Source organism: Rhinoderma darwinii, chromosome 13 (assembly GCF_050947455.1).
Source record: "Rhinoderma darwinii isolate aRhiDar2 chromosome 13, aRhiDar2.hap1, whole genome shotgun sequence".
NCBI classification, from domain to species: Eukaryota; Metazoa; Chordata; class Amphibia; order Anura; family Rhinodermatidae; genus Rhinoderma; species Rhinoderma darwinii.
The window spans coordinates 25300769-25321736 of record NC_134699.1 but is presented as its reverse complement, the minus strand read 5'-3'; the positions used below and the strand labels follow the sequence as shown (position 1 = coordinate 25321736).

Below are 20968 nucleotides of genomic sequence, written 5' to 3'. Positions count from 1 at the left end.
TAGCTCTAATCCATTAGTTCAGAGCTGTGATCTGTGACTATAGCTTAGCTACAGGGACTCTGAAATCTACCTCCTGTCTTATCATTGGCTCAGACCGCTGCTCTGCTCCTCCCCTCTTCCTCTCTGCTTGTTCGGATTGGCTGTGGTGGGTATATAAACTCACCAGGATGTCAGTACATGCAGAGCTCAATTTCCTTACAAGGATAGAATGATTATAAACTAAGCGACTAAAGTGAAATGAAGAATATCAGGTTAATGCCATACATATAGTGAGCCAAATAAGCTACAGTACGGAGGAAGTCTAGAGATTCACTTTAACACCCAAATAGTCACAACAAAGTTGGAAAAACCATTCCGCAAATGTCACTGTTTTTATTGTAGACATTTAGTGTATGGCTCATGTAGATTTAGATGATGCATTATTTGGGTCCCTTTAGTGCATATCAACCCCTTCATGACGTCACAGATTTTAGCCTTTAAGGAAACCTGTCATCCACATTCTTCTGTCCTCACTGAGCGCAGCAAAATGCATAATTTTATTTTTTTCATCAATGTAGGTGTGTGAGGTCTTGTTTTTTGCAGGACGGCTGTAGATTTTTTAAGGAACCATCTTCAGGGAAAATATTTATATATTTGAATTTATGTTTTCCATCATTCACTGATTATCATACATGTTTTTTTTATTCAACGGGATATTATGGATATGGGGATACCAAATATGTATATCATTTGCAATATATATTTATTTTTAAAGTTTTATTTATCGCTTTTGTAAAGAAATTTGTTTTTACACCTTGTTACATTTTATTTTATACATTTCTTGGAGTGAAATATCAGGGGATTTGAACTCACATACAAGAGGAGCAAGAGGGAAAAAAACAAGGAGACATGGACAGGGGAGCTAAGGTAAAGGAGGCAGACATATAAAGATGGGAGATGGAGGATAGGAGTAATTAAAACTCTTTTTATCACAGATTTTGCCGTTATTTTTTTTTCAAAAATTAAAAGTGGGAAAAAAAAAACGTTGAACTTCACATTTTCTGTGCATGGAGGAGTTACTTCAAGCTTCACATACTTGGTAAGAGAGTTGTCATGATACCAGAATTTAGACTTTGTTACCGATACTTCGTATAGAATTACAATTCTCGATACCAAAAACAATACTTTGCCAACAATGAGAAAAAAGCACAAAAAATAAAAAGTCAATCTTCTGATGGGAGGCAACACGGGGTTATCAATTTTGAACCTTCATGTGCCTCACATTAACAGTAATTAACCCGATTGTGTACTGCACAGTCATAATGGACGTAGCTGTATGAGACTGTTTTTTGCAGGACGAGTTGTACTTTATGAAGGTGTAATTTTTTGGCACATTTACATTATTGTTTAATTTATATAAATTTTTATTTCTGCAAAAATGCAGAAAGAAGTTTATTTTTTTTACAGCATACACTGATCATCATAAAGACACTATAAATTGGTTCTGTAGGGTATTACAGTCGTGATGGTACCAAGTAGGTGTAGATTATTTTATGTATTGGGACTTATTTAATTTATATTTTAATAATTATTTATTTAAAAAATGTGCATGTGTATTTTTTTTTTACACTTTAATGTTCTGGCATATCTACAGATAGTAGACAGGCAGTTGTTAGGACATGCCTAAGTATGCCCGAATAGAAAATATGGTCAGACAGCCCTGGGGTCCTTCAATGGACACTGGGCTTTCTGTCCATATTAGGTATGTCCCTCGATCGTGTCACAGGGATTGCTTGTGATGCGATCGAATGGGGGGTCCCCCATTGAATGCCACGGTCAGCTTTGATTGCGGCATTCAAGGGGATAACGGCAGAGATCAGAGGTTTCTCGGATCATCGCCATTAGATTGGGGCTGCGGCTGTGTATTACAGCCATTGCCCTGCTCCTAAACACGCGGTTAGCATGATGTGATGTGGCCGGCACTACACTAATGAGCAGCATCATCGGCACCGAAGACAGAGAACATGGAAATGCTGTGCAGTGTGCGCAACCATGTTTTCTGTTTTCAGGGCCGGCGCCGCTACTCATTAGTGTAGCGCTGGCCGCATCACAAAATGCTAGTCATTAAATTCATGTATTATAATACTAAGCACAGGTTAGTATCGAAATATATGAATTTACGGTATTGAACCATTTGAAGGTGCAAAGCATCGATACAGTGTCGATATTTCGATGTATTGTGCAACCAGAATTGGTAATAACTTTGAAACAGCTGAATTGAATATTAAAAGACTTTAGACAAGATTTATTATTTAGGTGTTGAAGGGCAGAATAGATCTAAGGGCACGAAGATGCCTCGATGGGAAATCAAGTCGTAGATATCATACTAAAAGGGTTTATTCCTATTTATTTATACCTCAAACCTCTTGCAGATTACTTGTACAACTAGAATATCTAGAATTAATATGCACACCTTCTCAAAGAAACAAGGTTCAAAAAGTATCTATTCAGACAGTCGTGGCCATATCCTCCCGCCTACCCTGTGCGGTGAGACCATATGACACCTTGGTGTATACCACCTAATAATTCAACAATATAATATAGAAGGGGAGGATACGATATATTTCCCTTCTACGTTATATCATATCTAGAAATGAGAGAGAATGAATATTATGGCCTGGCTTCATCCCCATCAAGGTGACACATCACATGATCTTGTAATATTTGACGTTCATGTGGGAGAAATGTTAAAGCACATATAGGACAAGATAAAGTACTGGATAGCTGTGTTTTCTCATCACTGAACCTGCTTGTAGAGCTTCTGAGTGATTCATGCTGTAAGTTAAACATACAATATATTAGTGTGTCATCTGCTGCAGCTGTGTGTTCTTTTGGTTGTGATATGGTGTTTATTTCCGGTTGCTTATATAGCACCAGCATATTCCGCGACACTGTACAAGGCTTGGCAGCATTCATAGAGGTCTGTGTCCCCGATGGGGCGCACAATCCAATTTCCCTATCTCAGGCACACGCACACTGGGGCAAATGTCATAGGAAGCCAGTCAACCGATCGGTATGTTTTTGGAGGGTGGGAGGAAACCAGAGTACCCAGAGAAAATCCAAGCAGACACTGGGAGAAGATTCAAACGAACTCCAGCGGCATCTTCTGTTGTCCTCCTCTCGCGACTCCTCTTTCCCTAATGCGCACGCGCTCCGGCCGTCTCTTAAAGGGCTATGAATTCAAAATTCACTTAACCAATCCCTGTTGCCCCAGGACTATTTAAGGCACCTCCACTGTCCACCTGGTGCCGGAGCCATATTGGAACAACCTAGTTGCATCCTGCGAAGGTTGCTGTATACATCGGATTCCAGTCTGCTATCGCTGTCAGCCTGTATCCAGTCATCCGCTATTGCTGCCTGTTAGACAGTTTTCAGTGATCTGCTACCAGCCTGATTCCAGTCCGCTATTGAGGCCTGTTGTCAGCCAGTATCCAGTCATCTGCTACCAGCCTTGATCCAGTCCCCTATTGCTGCCTGTTGTGAGCCAGTATCCAATCAACCACCACCAGCCTGTATCCAGTCCGCTATTGCTGTCTGTTGTCGGCCAGTATCCAGTTATCCACTGTCTGCCAGTGTCCAGCTACTTGTCAATGTCCAGCTGTCCGCTTTCTGCCTGTGTCTGCTATCCGCCAGTGTTCAGCAATCCATTAACAGCTTCCATTCAGCTGCCTGCTGTCAGTCAGCCTCCTACCGTTAGTGTCAAGGCTGAACTTCCCACCCATCAAGGTACCATCTTCCAGTCCCCGTTTCTAGTTCACTTGGCCAGCAGCTACTTCGCTGGGACCACCTCAAGAGGTAGCGACCTGGTAGCCTCCCCACAGCAAAGACCAGATCCCTGTATAGCAAGGGTCTCAAACACACGGGCCGCATGCGGCCCCCGAGGCTGTCATCTGCGGCCCGCAGGGCACCATAACTCCCTAGGGAGAGGAGAGAGCAGGCTGAAGGAGGAGTGCACATGCGCTCCTTCATGACGTCCCAGAGCAGAGCTTATACTAGCGCTCTACTCCGGGACTCCTGTTCTGAGGAAGCCCCTGAAATCACTGTCCATATATGAAGAGTGATGTCAGGAGTACAGATGGAGTCCCAGTCAGAGTGCTGGAAGCGGCTCTACTCTAGGACTCCGGCTGGGGAAGCACCTGACATCACTGTCCATATATGGACAGTGATGTCGCAAGCAGAGCAAGAGTCCCAGGAAGAGCGCTACTAGCTCTCTGCCTAGGACTCCGGCTCTGGGGTTGACCCTGACATCACTGTCCATACTAGCCTGTCCATACTAGCCTATACTAGTTCTCTGCTCTGGGACTGTGGCTCTGGGGTTGCCCCTGACCACGCAGGGGCTTCTCCAGCAGAGGAATCACCGGCCTAAGTGTCGGCAATGCTCTGGCTGGGGACTCCACTCCTAGAGGGAGCCCCAATGGAGCTATCTATAGGGAGGTGTGTGTGTGGCACTATCTACAGATGGCAATGTGGCATTATCTAGGGAAGGGTGTGGTCTTACGTACAGAGGGCACTGTGGCACTATCTAAAAAGAGACTGCCCAATCTCGATATTCTTGTGTTTGGCAAACGCTGCCAACTGAGCAGCCAGACTGTATATAACACCACAAACTGGAAAACTGGACTATTAAAATAAGCACGTGGAGTAAACTCGTAAATTTCTGTTAGGTTTAAACCTAGCGGTATTATCATTAGTCATGTAGTATTGTTATTATAGTAATGTAGTATTGTTATAGTAATGTGGTATTATTATAGTAGTTCGAATAACTAATTGATTAACAATACTTTTGTATTGTATCAAGTTTGATAGTAATGCGGCCTGTCAACTTCACATTTTTTGTATGTGCGGCCCATTTACCTGGCCGAGTTTCAGACCCCTGCTGTATAGGGATTAAAGGGTGAAGACCAGGGAGGCTAATTAAATAACGGTCTCAGAGGTGGCCCAAACCGGAGGCGTAGCCCAGTGGGTCCACAAACCTGTAGTCATAACACAAACTCCATGCAGATGCTGTCCTTGGTCAGATTTGAAACCAGTTCTGCCCATACAATAGATAAGAAGTGAATGTGCACCTATTACTTAAGACTCAAGAGAATCTGCAATTTTACGAAAACAGCATTCAGGATATGAGAATTTTCATTTAACCATTTATGGTATGCTTTTATATTTTGTAATTTTGTCAGAGGGTGGAACGATTGGCAAGTGAAACTTGTTTGCGTTTATGCACCAAAATATTTTTAAGACGCTTTGGCATTGCATATTTGCAGAGTACACCTATACAGCTTGAGAGCAGTTAAAAATAAAATTGTGGTATTATTGGAAATCAGTGGGAGCTGTGGGGAGTGCGTAAAAGGGTTTTCCCATGCATTATATGACCAACCATTCATTTGAATGACTGGCATGTAATACTATATTACATATATTTAATACTGTGTGTGTAATACTATATTAAATAATATAGTAACATAATTATAGTTGCAGGAGAACACGCAGTGGTCAGCTGAACGTCGGGCCAGCCTCAATTGAAAATTGTTGTTTTTTTTAGATATTTAAATGAGCTGTATATGGCAATTAGTATACATTATGTATATATTATCATCATCTTTAGATGAAGATAAAATGAACATATTCATTAAACACAGTTTAGAGTTGTATCTGTAAATGATCTAAGAGCATTAAAAGTCAATTCTGTACTCACCGCCCCACTATGATAATCTCCTGAAAAAAAGAACATAAAAATGTAGATCAGTGACAGGAAAAAAAAATGTGAAGCTAAGACATTTGTTATCAAACACTGTGGAAATTGACAAATCTGAACGCTCTTCAGCTTAAGATCTTCTGAGTGTTTTACATGTAATAATAACAAGGCATTAGTGAGGCTCTTATAAGTACTACTCATCTACAGTCATGGTCTGTCCAGAGAGGAAGAACGTGCCAAATCATTGTTTTCTGGAAAATACAGAATATTCAGGTCTCTCAATTATAGTAAATTCACAATGAGTTAGGCGTCATTCACACATTACAAATTTAATCAGTATTGTGCATCAATATTTTGAAGCCCTATGGAACATCAATCCAATCAAAGCAAAGTATAGACAAAAGAAAAAAACATGTTGAGCAAGGAAATATTTAAAGAATGGCCTATAAATTCTCCAACGGTGGAGATCCCTTCTATTGGTTGGAAAGTATTGGCCGTTCTTTAAAGAGGCTCTGTCACCACATTATAAGTGTCCTATCTCCTACATAATCTGATCGGCGCTTGTAATGTAGATGACAGCAGTGGTTTTTATTTTGAAAAACGATCATTTTTGAGCAGGTTATGAGCAATTTTAGTTTTATGCGAATTAGTTTCTTAATAGACAACTGGGCGTGTTTTTACTTTTTACCAACTGGGCGTTGTACAGAGGAGTGTATGACTCTGACCAATCAGTGACCAATCAGCGACCAATCGGTGTCATACACTTCTCATTGTTCCAGCCCAGCTTCTTTCACTGCACAATCACACTGTAACAATGGGCTGAAACGATGATAAATGTATGACGCGGATTGGTCAGGGTCATACACTTCTCTTTACAATGCCCATTTGCTCGTAACTTGCTCAAAAATTATCGTTTTTCAAAATAAAAAACACTTATCTACATTACAGCGCCGATCATTATGTAATTTATAATCTGGTGACAGAGCCTCTTTAAGAAAGAAACCAAAATGATTGTTTTGTCATCAGCCATAACATTAAAACCACTGACAGATGAAGTGAATAACATGGATGATCTGGTTACAATGGTGCCTGTGAAGGGGTGTTATATAAGCAGCAAGTGAACGGTCAGTTTTTGAATTTGATGTGTGGAAAACAGGAAAAATAGGTAAACGTAAGGATCTAAGTGACTTTGACCAGTGCCAAATTGTGATGACTAAGACGACTGGGTCTGAGCATCTCCAAAACGGCAGGTCTTGTGGTGTGTTCCTGGTATGTAGTGGTTATTACCTACCAAAAGTGGTCCAAGGAAGAACAAACGGTGAACTGACGACAAGGTCAAGGCAGCCAAGCTTTGTTAATGCAAGAGGAGAGGGAAGGCTAGCCATTCTGGTCTGATCACACAGAAGAGCTACTCTAGTGCAAACTACTGAAAAAGTTAATGCTGGCCATGATAGGAAAGCACATACAATGGGCATGTGAGCATCAGGACTGGACCATGGAGCAATGCAATAAGGTGGCTTGTTCTCATAAATCACGTTTTCTTTTACATTATGTGGACGGCCGGGTGAGTGTGCCAGCCCCAGAATACACTACGGGTGGAAAGCAAGCCGGGAGAGGAAGTGTGATGCTGGGAAGCCTTGGGTCCTGGCATTCATGTGGATATTACTTTGACATGTACCACCTACCAAAACATTGTTGCAGACCAAGTACACCCCTTCATGGCAATGGTATTCCCAAATGGCAAAAACCTCTTTTAGCAGGATAATGCGCCCTGTTGCACAGCAAAAATTGTTCAGGAATGGTTTGAGGAACATGACAAAGGTGTTGACTTGGCCTCCAAATTCCCAAGATCTCAATGTGATTGAGCATCTGTGGGATGTGCTGGAAAAACAAGTTGGATCATGGAGGCCCCACTTCACAACTTATAGGTCTTAAAGGATCTGCTGCTAACGTCTTGGTGCTAGATACCACAGGACACCTTCAGAGGTCTTATAGTGTCCATGCCTCAGCAGGTCAGAGCTGTTTTGGTGGTACGAGGGGGACCTACACAATAGTAGGCAGGTGGTTTTAATGTTATGGCTGATTGGTGTATAACACCAGTATGGGTATATATTATTATTGCAATATGGTGGGTCAGTACATAGCACAGGCGTTCTAGTACAGTGCAGCATTGTGGAATATGCTGGCGCTATTTAAGCAACAGGAGAAAAAGAAATTAATTCATTCTAGGAAAGAAAAACTAGATGGTCCTATGGTTCGCTTCAGTCACTAATCAGCACAGTTCTGTGGACCAATTTGTCGCCATAGATGAATAGCTAATTAGCCCAGGTTCACACATCACGTAAATATTTTGCTGGTGAATCAATCTACAAATCTGCACCAAGAGCAGCACCGAAATCCGTATATTTACTCGCATTGATACAGCTGCGGATTTCACCAATTGTATTGCCATAATTGAAATCGGCAGTGAAAATCTGCGCCATTTCCGTAACAGATAGGGCAGCTGCGGTTTTGAAAATATGCAGCATGTCTAGATTTTTTTACGCTGAAAGTGAAATGGGGTTTGTTAAAACCCCATTCACTTAACACTGTACGGTCCTTTGTTGTGGAAATTCGTTGCGGATTTCGCAACCCAAATTCCGTAACAAATAAGCGATGTGTGAATTCAGGCTAATAGTATAACCACATGAATATCATCCATTAATTAAAATGTTAAATGCCAGTGCACACATTGAAGAGATGCAGTGAAACTTTAATGTAAAACATGTGGAAAGACACAAATTGGATACCTTGATATGGATTCCCAAAAAGTAAGCCTTGGGATGAGGACATGGAAGTAGAGGATGCTCTGCCTGACAAACAACTGTGGAGCTCATCTATTTCGATAAGATGATTCTAGAAATGAATAAACAATTCAACCTTATGTTGCTCACATAGAGTGCAATCCTTAGATTTTTCTTAAAGGTATATAAAAGATAGTATATAAGCGATAGTCACTTGTATCTCACTAGAATACCTTCTGTATATCCTTCAGGTCCATAATTTCTTCTGTGCGAAGTTCTAGGGCACTTCTTAATGTGCATATTTCCTCTCCCTGTTCTCTATAGATGTCCTGTGAACAATAAGAAAGACAACTATTGATCGTGTGCTGTAATGTAGCTCCGCAGTCCTTTTCTGAAAAACATAAAAAAAACAATAGGAACCCAGATGGTTCAGCTGTTTGTGAAGGGTAACATGTTTATTACAAGTTCTGTATTGATCTGCGTCACCGTACCATTACTATACCGTTACTGACTTTCAGCGTGAAAGTAGGATCTAAATTGCGGAGCAGTTCACACATTACTGCTATTTTTGTGATGGGGCACTAAATGCAGCGGATTCACACCACTGAAACCCAAAGCTGACAGAGACGGTAGGTACTTACCAGTCAGCGCTAGACTATTACTTTGAAATAAACCATACTTTGACCCTTCTATTTAAAAAGGAGTTGTCTGGTTTCAATAACTATGCCCTGTATTAAAAAAAAAAATTATAATACGTCTACCATTATGATATGTAGATACACTATATGAACAAAAGTATTGGGACAACTCTTAACCATTGAATACAAGTGTTTCATTCAGTCTCAATGCCACAGGTGTATAAAATCCTGGAGCATCTTCGCTATGCAGTCGCCTTTACAAAGATTTGTGAAAAAAGGGGCCGTTCTAAAGAGCGCACTGAATTTGAAGGTAATACTGTAATAGGATGCCACTGTTGTAATAAGTCAGTGCGTGAAATCTCTTCCCTCCTAGATATTCCATAATCAACTGTGAGTGATATTGCAAAGTGTTAGGGCCTGTTCACATCAGCGTTGGCTTTCCGTTCCGGGGTTCCGTCAGAGGTTTCCGTCGGGTGAACCCCACAACGGAAAGTGAAAGTGAAACCACAGCTTCCGTTTCAGTCACCATTCCGGCAAGTTTCCGGTTTTCCGACAGGGTTCATCCGACGGAAACCTTTGACGGAACCCCGGAACGGAAAGCGAACGGTGATGTGAACAGACCCTAAGTGTTCAGGAACCACAGAAGCTCAGCCATGAAGTGTCAGACCACGTAATGTTACAAAGCGGGGTCGCCGAGTGCTAAGACACATAGTGCATAAATGTCGCCAACGCTCTGCAGACTTAAAAACCTCCTCTGGAATTATCATCCGCACAAAAACTGTGCCCCGGGAGCTTCATGTCATGGGTTTCCATGGCCGAGCAGCTGCACGCCAGCCTTACATCACAAAGCACAATGCCAAGCGTCGGATAGAGTGGTGTAAAGCCGCCGCCACTGGACTCTAGAGCAGTGGAAACGTGTTCTTTGCAGTGACGAATCACCCTCTCTATCTGACAGTCTGATGGACGAGTCAGGACAACTTTACCTGCCTGACTGCATTGTGCCAACTGTAATGTTTGGTTGAGGGATAAGGCTATGGGGTTGGTTTAGGCCTTTAGTTCAAGTGAAGGGAAATCTTAATGTTCAGCATTCCAAGACATTTTGGACAATTGTAGCTTCCAACTTTGTGGGCACAGTTTGGGGAAGGCCCTTTTCTGTTCCCTTAGGACTGTGCCTAAGTGCATATAGCGAGGTCCATAAAGGCATGACTGAATGATTTTGATGTGAAAGAACTTGACTGGCCGCACAAAGCCATGACCTCAACCCCATCCAACACCTTTAGGATGAACCAGAACGGAGATTGCGAGCCCGGCCCTCTCCTCCAACATTCGTGTTCTCCCTCACAAACGCTCTTCTGGATAAATGGGCAAAAATTCCCACACAAACACTCCAAAATCTTGGTCAGCCGTCATTTATAACGTAGCGCCAACGACTGGATATACCAGTAACCAGAAAGGCATAGTGCCTGATGAAGGTCTTGTTATGACCGAAACGTCCCACTAAGCCTCTGGCATCCACCTGATAATAAAAATCAAGATTTCTTTCAAAACTTCAACCTTGTGTGCCGAATACTTATTTTATATACGATTGGTTTGGGCCCCTATTTGTGCACCTACTTTGGTCTAGTGCGTTCTGAACCACTACTTAATGTGTAGGTGTGTTAATACATTTGTCCATAAACTGTAGATATAAACCCCATATCATACTAAACATTCACCTGCTTCTGAGACAATTCCAGTTCCAAGCTGAACGTTTTCTCCTCAGTAGTTTTGAGTTGTGCTCTTAATTGTTTCACTGTTCTTTCTGCGTCCATCTTGCTCTAAATGAATGGTGCAAATACAAGTATTTATTTAACTCAAGTCCCAAATCTTTTGCTGGACTGAATTCATGTTAACATTGGCTGGCAGCTACATCTGCCCATGCGATTAATATACCATACCAGCTGACCCTAAGATTTTAGGTTGGTTTATATTTACGTCTACAAAACTTATTTTTGAGCACTAACAAATGGCTCCTGGAATTAACTAATCAGCTCCTAAATTCTGCAATACTGTCCATACCTGCCCTCAAATCATAGAGGGGCCCTCAGTCCTTCAATAAGCTATTTTTTTGTCAATGTGAAGTAAGCATTATCCTGCTTGTCATCTTAGCTTATCTAATTCTTCATGTTGCTAAAAACTATGGATGAACCAAGTTAAATTCCATTGAGGAGTACATTTTACCCTCTCAAAAACATAAGATGCAGAAATGGCTGGGATCTGAATTCTGAAGTTTAAAAGGTTAATATAATATACAACACATTTATATATAAATGTGATCAAAAATATGGCATTAGGGGTAAAAAACAAAACAAAAAACAGCAACTAACAAAACTCTATTGAATGTCTTTCATACTCTTGAATCTCACTTCGTCATGCCTTTTGCCATAGAGCTGAATTTAAACTTCTTGTCTAGACAAGACTTCCACCCTGGCTAGAAGACATCTGAACTCCCTTCTTCTGTGTTGAGAAGAGGAAAGGCAATAGGGTTGGGTGCCACAAAATTGTTCTACAAGTACCAGTCAGGTTTAAAGAGGCTCTGTCACCAGATTTTGCAACCCCTATCTGCTATTGCAGCAGATAGGCGCTGCAATGTAGATTACAGTAACGTTTTTATTTTTAAAAAACGAGCATTTTTGGCCAAGTTATGACCATTTTTGTATTTATGCAAATGAGGCTTGCAAAAGTACAACTGGGCGTGTTGAAAAGTAAAAGTACAACTGGGCGTGTATTATGTGCGTACATCGGGGCGTGTTTACTACTTTTACTAGCTGGGCGTTGTGTATAGAAGTATCATCCACTTCTCTTCACAACGCCCAGCTTCTGGCAGTGCAGACACAGCGTGTTCTCGAGAGATCACGCTATGACGTCACTCACAGGTCCTGCATCGTGTCAGACGAGCGAGGACACATCGGCACCAGAGGCTACAGATGATTCTGCAGCAGCATCGGCGTTTGCAGGTAAGTCGATGTAGCTACTTACCTGCAAATGCTGATGCTGCTGCAGAATCAACTGTAGCCTCTGGTGCCGACACGATGCAGGACCTGTGAGTGACGTCACAGATCTGCACTGCCAGAAGCTGGGCGTTCTGAAGAGAAGTGGATGATACTTCTCATCAGAACGCCCAGCTAGTAAAAGTAGTAAACACGCCCCGATGTACACACATAATACACGCCCAGTTGTACTTTTACTTTTCAACACGCCCAGTTGTACTTTTGCAAGTCTCATTTGCATAAATACGAAAATGGTCATAACTTGGCCAAAAATACTCGTTTTTTAAAAATAAAAACGTTACTGTAATCTACATTGCAGCGCCTATCTGCTGCAATAGCAAATAGGGGCTGCAAAATCTGGTGACAGAGCCTCTTTAAGACCCTCTCCTCCTAACCAAATGGTGTGCACAGACCCTATACGGTGGCACACGGGTGGTGTGTCCATGAGGCACTGCATCTTCCTCTAGAAGCGATGTTCCTAGTGGAGTATACCTCTGTACTAGGACATGGATATGAATATGCCACAGTTATTTTCCCACGGATTCCATATGAATCCATGAGAAAAACCTCTGTATGTATCTGTATAAAATCAAAGGCACATGAAGTGAAGAGTATGAGCCCACATCAGTCTATAGGTGGCATATTATGACCATACCTCTCTGAACTGGTCCTGACCCATAATAAGGGTGAACCATTGCTAGATGTGGTTATACATAAAACAAGTGGAAGTTTCAGATATTTAATACGGACGTTTAGACCCAAGCATGTATTTATGTGATCCACGGATCTTCAGATAATTGTGATTTTCAGATCTTAAGCAATGACGCACATGATTTCTCCAAACAAATGATTCTGTGACAAATTGAATCTTTCTAGATACTGTAATGTTAGAAATTATTGTTATTCTCTTCCAGTTGTGTTTCATCATTCAGGGTAAATCTCGTAGTAAACTACAATCAAGATAAATGTTATTACCTTGCACTCATCTTTTAGTCTGTTCACCTCACCCTCCAAATCAGCAATAGTCATGTGTAATAGCCCCATTTGTTTGATTTTATTTTCATTTTCAGACTAGAGAAATAAAAAAAGAACATAGACATGACTTCAATCTCTATCATAAAGTGTGCACGCAGAAACCGCTGCATACACGGTGCACTAATGATTGTATCCGAAATCAGAATACAGTAAATAGTGCATTGTTGTACATAAGGTTTACAATTCCTTTAATGTAAAGCACCCGTAAGTGGTCACACTACTGTACTATTTGGTTAATTCTTACATAACATTATGTGTAAAGATACTCGGGTATTCTGAAGATACATAAACAAACATCCTGCTACTATCACAAGTCTACTAGTTCACCCGGAAAAAGACAATAGACAAGAGGTTAGGTGGTGTCACCCGCTGTCTGCAGCATTTGTTGCTAAGCAATGACTTAAATACATAAGGGATGCTGTTTAGCAAACAGTAATGGTTTCAAAAATATCTAGTAAGTAATTCTTAAAGGGGTTGTCTGCATTTTCCAATTCCTTTTTGATAAAAGTGTCCTTCACAAATAAGCTGATCACAACATTTCCTGCTGGGATCCCCAGAACTCTACTCCTCCACTCTAATCTAGTAAGTGTTCACTTCCCTTGCAGCACCTCCACAGGAGAAATGAAGCATTACAGAGTGTCCATTGATATCACTGCACAGACATGCCAAGCCTTCCAGAGAAAGAGATGCTTTTCGTAGCCACTCTTTGCTCTGGATTATTGGGTCCCGAAGGAAGGACACCCCCCCCCTTCTCTGTTCTGTGCGGTTACAAGAGGTAGAATGAAAAATACTGGCTCGATCCCACACCAATTTAATTTCTCATTGTGGCTGCTATATATCACGTTATTTACCTTAAGTAAGTCTGCCTTCTTGTACAAGCTGGTCCGTGTCTCTTCTGCAGATCTAAGCTTTTGATTCTCCTGCTCCATATTGCGTTCTAGATCAAGAGTCTTCCTGAACTAATAAAAGAAGAAAACATCTTCAAAAACAAGTATACGTTCGTTCCCTGGGCAGATGTAGATCTCCAACATGTGCTGCTTTACAATTGATACTGGAGGGGTAATTTCCCAACATGCCTGATTAAAAAGAGAGCTGCAATCTGATTAGTTGTTATTGGAATCACCAATGGTTTTATTAAAGAGGTTGTCCCGTCCCACCACAACAACTTATCAGCTATCCATAGGATAAGTGTTTGAGCGCTGGGGTCCCACCGCTAGAACCCCCACCAATCAAGAGAATGGGGGTCCTGAATCCCCTTATAAATGGAGCGGCAGGTCACGCATGTGCACTCTAGCTCCATGGGACTGCCCCTTTAAGGCATATGGGTTATTAGGTGTATATATGGTACCTAATAGTTTTTTTGTCTATAGTATTGCCAAACTCTTTTTAATATGAACTAGTTAGCATGCTTATTATTTATGTTGCTTTTATTTTATGCAATTAATTGTATTATTTATAATTTTTGTATCGGTTTCTATATTATTTTAATAAAATACACTTGTTTATCCAGGATGTTGGCTTCCCTCAGTATTGTACATTCTAACATAAGGAATCTCTAACTACTGTTATGCATATGGCGTAAGTATTGCTCTGTTTTAAAATGCTGAATTATGACATTTCCCAGTCCCTGTATATGTATTTACTGATGTGGTGGGGATGTGTGGTCTTATAGGGGTTGTTTGAAATTAGAAAAAATAAACTGTCTTTTTACAGAAACATTGCCACCCTTGACCATGGAATGCAGATGGCATTACACCTCAACCCCATTCTCTCAAATGAGGCTAAGCTGCAACTCCAGGCACAACCCAGAGACAAAGGTGGTGCTGTTTGTTGAAAAAAACACCCATTTTTTGTCATATCAGACAACCCTTTGAAGGCTATGTTCACAGGGAGTTTTTTGATGAGTTTTTTGGCACGGAAACCACGCCAAAAAACTCGTCAAAAATGGCCCGAAAATGCCTCCCATTGATTTCAATGGGAGGCGAGTCGTCTTTTTCCCGCGAGCGGTAAAACCGCCTCGTGGGAAAAAGAAGCGACATGCACTATCTTCGGGCGTTTACGCCTTTGACCTCCCATTGACTTCAATGGGAGGCAGAGAAAGCATATTTTACGGCGTTTTATGCCCGTGGCACTCAATGGTCGCGGGCGCTGAACTCTGCAAAAAGCGCCGCGAAAAACGGCGTGCAGGGAGAGGAAAATCTGCCTCAAACTTTCAAACAGAATTTTGAGGCAAAAATTCCGCCTGCAAAAAACTCAGTGTGAACCCAGCCTAAGGGTTCTGAACAGGTTTTAGTGTGAATTGTACCCTGGCATGTCCCCAGATCAACAGCCTTACAGCATTTTTCATCATTGTGCTCGACTGTTTCTGTAATTCCCATTCACCTCTCCACTGACTCTCTGCCAGGAGGCGACGGCCAATGGCCACCTCACCAGATGTGATGGGGCAGGAGACCGCCATTCTGGAGATAGGTGTGGATTTTAAAGGTGGGACCCGCATCTATGAGACATTTGTGGCATATCCTGTAGATATGCCATAAATGTCTAAGATGGGAATACCCCTTTAATTCATCTGCTGTAGCGCAATCTATATCCTGAGTATACGCAGGGTGACTAGGTGTATGGACGCATCTTTACCTCTTTATCCAACGATTGCTTTAGATTTTCTTTCTGTTTCTTCTCTCTTTCCAGTGTACATCTCTGCAACTTGTATGGGAGAATCATAGTTAGCACTGATTAAATTGGTCTGGATATGATTATCAAATGTAACTCCGTTTCTCAAGAAAGTAAATGTGACCAGGATTTGGAAAACATCCAGGCAGCATTTTGGAAGAGCTTATTAAGAGTTTTATAGTCCATAATGCCAACACTCCTAGACTGTGCAAGAACTCAATATACCAGTGTGCGAGTGGAAATTAGAGGATGAAATGGAAAAACTCTGTCAGGTCTCTTATTGCAGAAACATTTTGCATTACATCCACTATACATTATATTATTGGGTTTCTTTCATACAAAGATTATATATATATATATATATATATATATATATATATATATATATATAAAAAAATCTTTGTATGAAAGAAACCCAATAATATAATGTATAGTGGATGTAATGCAAAATGTTTCTGCAATAGGAGGTCCATTTGGAGGGGCTCTGGGAACTGTCAACAACTACAACGAAATCCAGTTTGTGGGGCTCTACAGAGGGCACTAAGTTGGAATCCTGGAGTTTTTCTTTGAATTTCTTATGAATGTGGTGCTTTAAAGCAGAACACCAGGATACTACATAGTGAGGCTCATTTTTGTTGAAGATATGTGTGGTAATAACTTTGCCATTGGTGGTTTTCTTGCCTTTAATAAACAATAATTTTTTCCTTGCACTGACCTCCTAGAAAGTGACCCTATGCTTATACACAGCAGTTAATCTAGACAAGCAGAGCTGCATTGTAAGGCCTCATCCACAATTGCGGATAGTATAGGACATATTTTATTCTATGGGCCTGTGGTTTCTACGGTCCGTGCATTGTCCGGGAGTCCGGACCGCAAAAATATAGGACAAGTAATTTTATGGACCGCATTTGCAGTCCGGGACTCCTTAAAGTCAATGCACATCTTAGGTGTGCACGCTCTGTGATTGCGGACGGCCTGCGGATGACACTCCTCGGGTCGTTCATGCAGTAATCACAGACCGTGCACACGGCTACAGTCATATGCATGAGGCCTAAAGCATGCAATGAGACTAAGCAGCAGTCTGAGTGTATGATGAAACAAAAGGCAATTACTTTATACACAGGATAGCTGACCCTAGTTGTACCTGGTAAAGCAGAGCTAAAAAGCAACCTGAAAACTACAACTGAAAAAAAAAAAAAAAAAAAGCAAGTAAAAGCCATCTAAATATAGTGACTTACAGTACATATACTAACAAACATTACCTGGCCATCAACTTAGTAGCAAATAGGACCACTGGGTGACAGTGAAATGGTGTTCCATTCAAATTAAGTAATGTACTATGACTTTGGTTTATTATACAATGCAAGAAAATGTATACCATGTATTTTACAATCATACGTTGTATTTATACCAAATGGTTTATTTCTTTGATAGGACAGTATGAAATGTTATTGCGCCTATGTAAATATAGTGGTTCCTCTGTAAAAGCTCCCATTCATCCATGTTTTTGCCATTTTTAAATTCACCCTCCGGAATGCCATGCCCATTCAGAATACAGACCCACTACAGATGTGCTGTATAATATACCCGCACCTTTATATAGGATCCTCCCTATAAGCACATTACACAGTCACTACATAACAAACACAAGATAATGCTTACTTCAAGTTCTGCTTTCAGTTTAACAGTCTCTTCTTTACATTGAGTGAGAGTATAAGACAAGTTCTCCACTACCTTCTGCTTGGCTGCGTCTTCACTCTGTCAAATGAATGAAATATGTAAATGCCGGCTGACATCAGACATCTTCATCATGGTAGCACATGTACGACAATTGTAAGTGACCATCTTTAGGGTTGTAACAATGGTGTGTATCGGGGATAGTCCATCAATGGTTTGTAGAATTGTTACATGTAAAAGCTAGGTCTATGCACTAGCAAAAGTCTGCGTTCACACATGGATTTCTAGTGCAGAATCTGCCCTGAAATTTGCAATAGAATAAATGTGATTGGGGTTTCACTATAGCCCCATACACATAAAGTGGTAAAAATCAATGCAGATCTAAGGGCATGCTGTGGATTTTCTGATCTGCGAAAGATATTTTTTTTTTCTGGATTATGCAACAAAGGGTGAAATTTGCATCAAAATTTGCAGTGTTTTGCCATTGATTTTAGGCCATATCCTATGCACATGGTGTAAAAGGCAAGAGATCAGAACATCCCCTCACAAACTAAACATATACATAAGGCTACATGCACACGACTGTTTGTATTTTGTGGCCCGTAAACAACGGATCCTCAAAACCCAGACGGCATACATGTGCCGTCCGTTGTTTTCACGTTGCCAAAGACTTAAATGAGCGAGACCAAGCTGCAAACATGGACAAGAACATGACCTACTCTGAGTTTTGCGGCCCGGTCCCAAGGCCCCCACACGGATCAGTGAAAAACACAGTAGTGTGCATGGGGCCATAAAAATGAATGGGTCAGTGTGCTCGCTGTTTAAAAGACATAGATATCACACAGACAAAAACAGTCGTATGCATGTGGCCCAACTACTATAGTCATACCGGACACCCACCTGCAAGCGATTCTTTTCAGCCACTGACTTCTCAAGAGATTTTTCCATCTCCACCATGTCTGAGAGAAATTTTTGCTCTTTTTCTCTGTACCTACATGGGATAGGTGGATGGAAGGATTAAAAAAAGTATGTGGTCAGTCGACTACGGTATTGCTTCCGTCAAACCGACCCTTACACAACGGAGACAAACGGAAACCATTTGCACTGGATCCGTCACCATTGAAATCAATGGTGATGCAAACGGAAACCTATGGTTTCCGTTTGTTTCAATCAGGGTTCCATTCTGACGGATAGCACTGAACGGAGCCCTGACGCAGATGTGAATGAGGCCAATTGTAAACCTGAACGGCGATCCAATTACCATGAATACATGTACAGTAATAATGTGCAATAATGCAAGCCGTCGTCTCTTTGTCAAGCGTATTATTATTATTATTTCAATTTGGATTGCACATACAGTTTCAGCTCTGACTCCAGCTTCTCTTTTTCCTCTTCAAGGGTCTTCATGTGGATTTGCAGTCTCTATAAAGAGAAGACATGAATGAGTACCAAGTAGATATGACCGTGTTTATGTCTAGGTACATGTACTTTACATAATAGTGATAATAACAAATCTATAAGAAATAAATGTCCTGAAAAAAATATATCTTCTTTAGGACACTGATGGGGACGTCTCAGTGATTGGAATGGCTGCAAATGAAGTATCACGCAGTAAGTTACATAAATGAAACCAGCATCGGAGACCTTACATGTATATTTTCAATCAGAAACTAAGGGTTGTTCTGGTTTCCCACAAATAAAACGTATTCATTGTGATATAAAAAGTTATGCAACTTTCTCATGCTTTTCAAAATCTGTGCTTTCTGTCAGTAAATTGAAACCATCATTGTTTACTTCAAGAAAATGAAAATCTATCCTGGCCATGTAATGCAGGAATCGTTACAAGAGAGAGCTCGGATAAATGTACTATAACTTAATGAGCCGTGTACCCGTCTGATCATCATGTGATGAGCTGAAAGTAGACAATAAAGGCTCCCATTTACAAGACGAGATCTTCAAAACTATGAGGAATTGATACAAACTACATAACTTTCTATTATACAATGAAACTTGAATACCCCTTTAACCTCCAGTGCCAGCCTCACTTTAAGGGGTTGCCCAATTGGGAAAAAACTTTTCATACTATTAGGGTAGTCTGAGTTAATAGTGAGGGGGTCCACTTGTCAGGATTCTCATCTTTTTGCCAGAGTGGAGAGCGGTTACAAAGAGCGTCTCTTGCTCTGGAGGACCTGTCCTGCATTACACAGACATCCCATTGATTTAAAGAGGCTCTGTCACCAGATTTTGCAACCCCTATCTGCTATTGCAGCAGATCGGCGCTGCAATGTAGATAAGAGTAACGTTTTTATTTTTAAAAAACAAGCATTTTTGGCCAAGTTATGACCATTTTTGTATTTATGCAAATGAGGCTTGCTAAAGTCCAACTGGGCGTGTTTAAAGTAAAAGTCCAACTGGGCGTGTATTATGTGCGTACATCGGGGCGTTTTTACCACTTTTACTAGCTGGGCGTTCTGACGAGAAGTATCATCCACTTCTCTTCAGAACGCCCAGCTTCTGGCAGTGCACAGACACAGCGTGCTCTCGAGAGATCATGCTGTGTCGTCACTCACTTCCTGCCCCAGGTCCTGCATCGTGTCGGACGAGCGAGGACACATCAGCACCAGAGGCTACAGATGATTCTGCAGCAGCATCGGCGTTTGCAGGTAAGTCGATGTAGCTACTTACCTGCAAACGCTGATGCTGCTGCAGAATCAACTGTAGCCTCTGGTGCCGACACGATGCAGGACCTGGGGCAGGAAGTGAGTGACGTCACAGCGTGATCTCTCGAGAACACGCTGTGTGTCTGCACTGCCAGAAGCTGGGTGTTAACGAAGAGAAGTGGATGATGCTGATTCGTCAGCATCATACACTCCCATTCCTAACGCCCAGCTAGTAAAAGAAGTAAAAACGCCCCGATGTACGCACATAATACACGCCCACTTGTACTTTTACTGTAAACACGCCCAGTTGTACTTTTGCAAGCCTCATTTGCATAAATACAAAAATGGTCATAACTTGGCCAAAAATGCTCGTTTTTAAAAAATAAAAACGTTACTGTAATCTACATTGCAGCGCCTATCTGCTGCAAAAGCAGATAGGGGTTGCAAAATCTGGTGACAGAGCCTCTTTAAATAGACAATGTATAATGCTTAATTTCCCCTGTGGTAGCTCTGCAAGGAACTCACGCACGTACTGCCTGGTTTCCCCATAGAGAACAGTTGATCGCTGGGGGTGCCAGCGGGTGGACATTTTGTGATCTTTCTATTGTCTTTCTATTATGTTTCTTTTCTATCGTCAAGGGACCCTTCTAAATAGTAGAAATTTTCCAAAGTGGACAATCCCTTTAAAGCCAAACATGGCACAGAGTATCTCCAATCTGTTACCACTGTTAGGGGGAGGCCAACA

The 20968-nt window shown here is 41.4% G+C and overlaps 1 protein-coding gene across 2 annotated transcripts in view; it reads right to left on the bottom strand.

Moving 5' to 3' along the window:
• Positions 1 to 352: 352 nt before the first annotated feature.
• Positions 353 to 20968, bottom strand: part of CALCOCO2 (calcium binding and coiled-coil domain 2) — a 32410-nt gene continuing 11794 nt past the window's right edge. For both annotated transcript variants that reach the window (XM_075845544.1, XM_075845545.1), the window contains exons 10-20: positions 18921 to 18985; positions 18464 to 18554; positions 17549 to 17644; positions 15851 to 15919; positions 14068 to 14175; positions 13157 to 13252; positions 10868 to 10969; positions 8748 to 8843; positions 8521 to 8626; positions 5732 to 5751; positions 353 to 2814 (exon numbers count right to left, since the gene is read on the bottom strand). In XM_075845544.1, the coding sequence (XP_075701659.1) occupies positions 2650 to 2814; positions 5732 to 5751; positions 8521 to 8626; positions 8748 to 8843; positions 10868 to 10969; positions 13157 to 13252; positions 14068 to 14175; positions 15851 to 15919; positions 17549 to 17644; positions 18464 to 18554; positions 18921 to 18985 (1014 nt within the window). In that variant the 3' untranslated portion in view covers positions 353 to 2649. The remainder of the gene's footprint in view (positions 2815 to 5731; positions 5752 to 8520; positions 8627 to 8747; positions 8844 to 10867; positions 10970 to 13156; positions 13253 to 14067; positions 14176 to 15850; positions 15920 to 17548; positions 17645 to 18463; positions 18555 to 18920; positions 18986 to 20968) is intronic.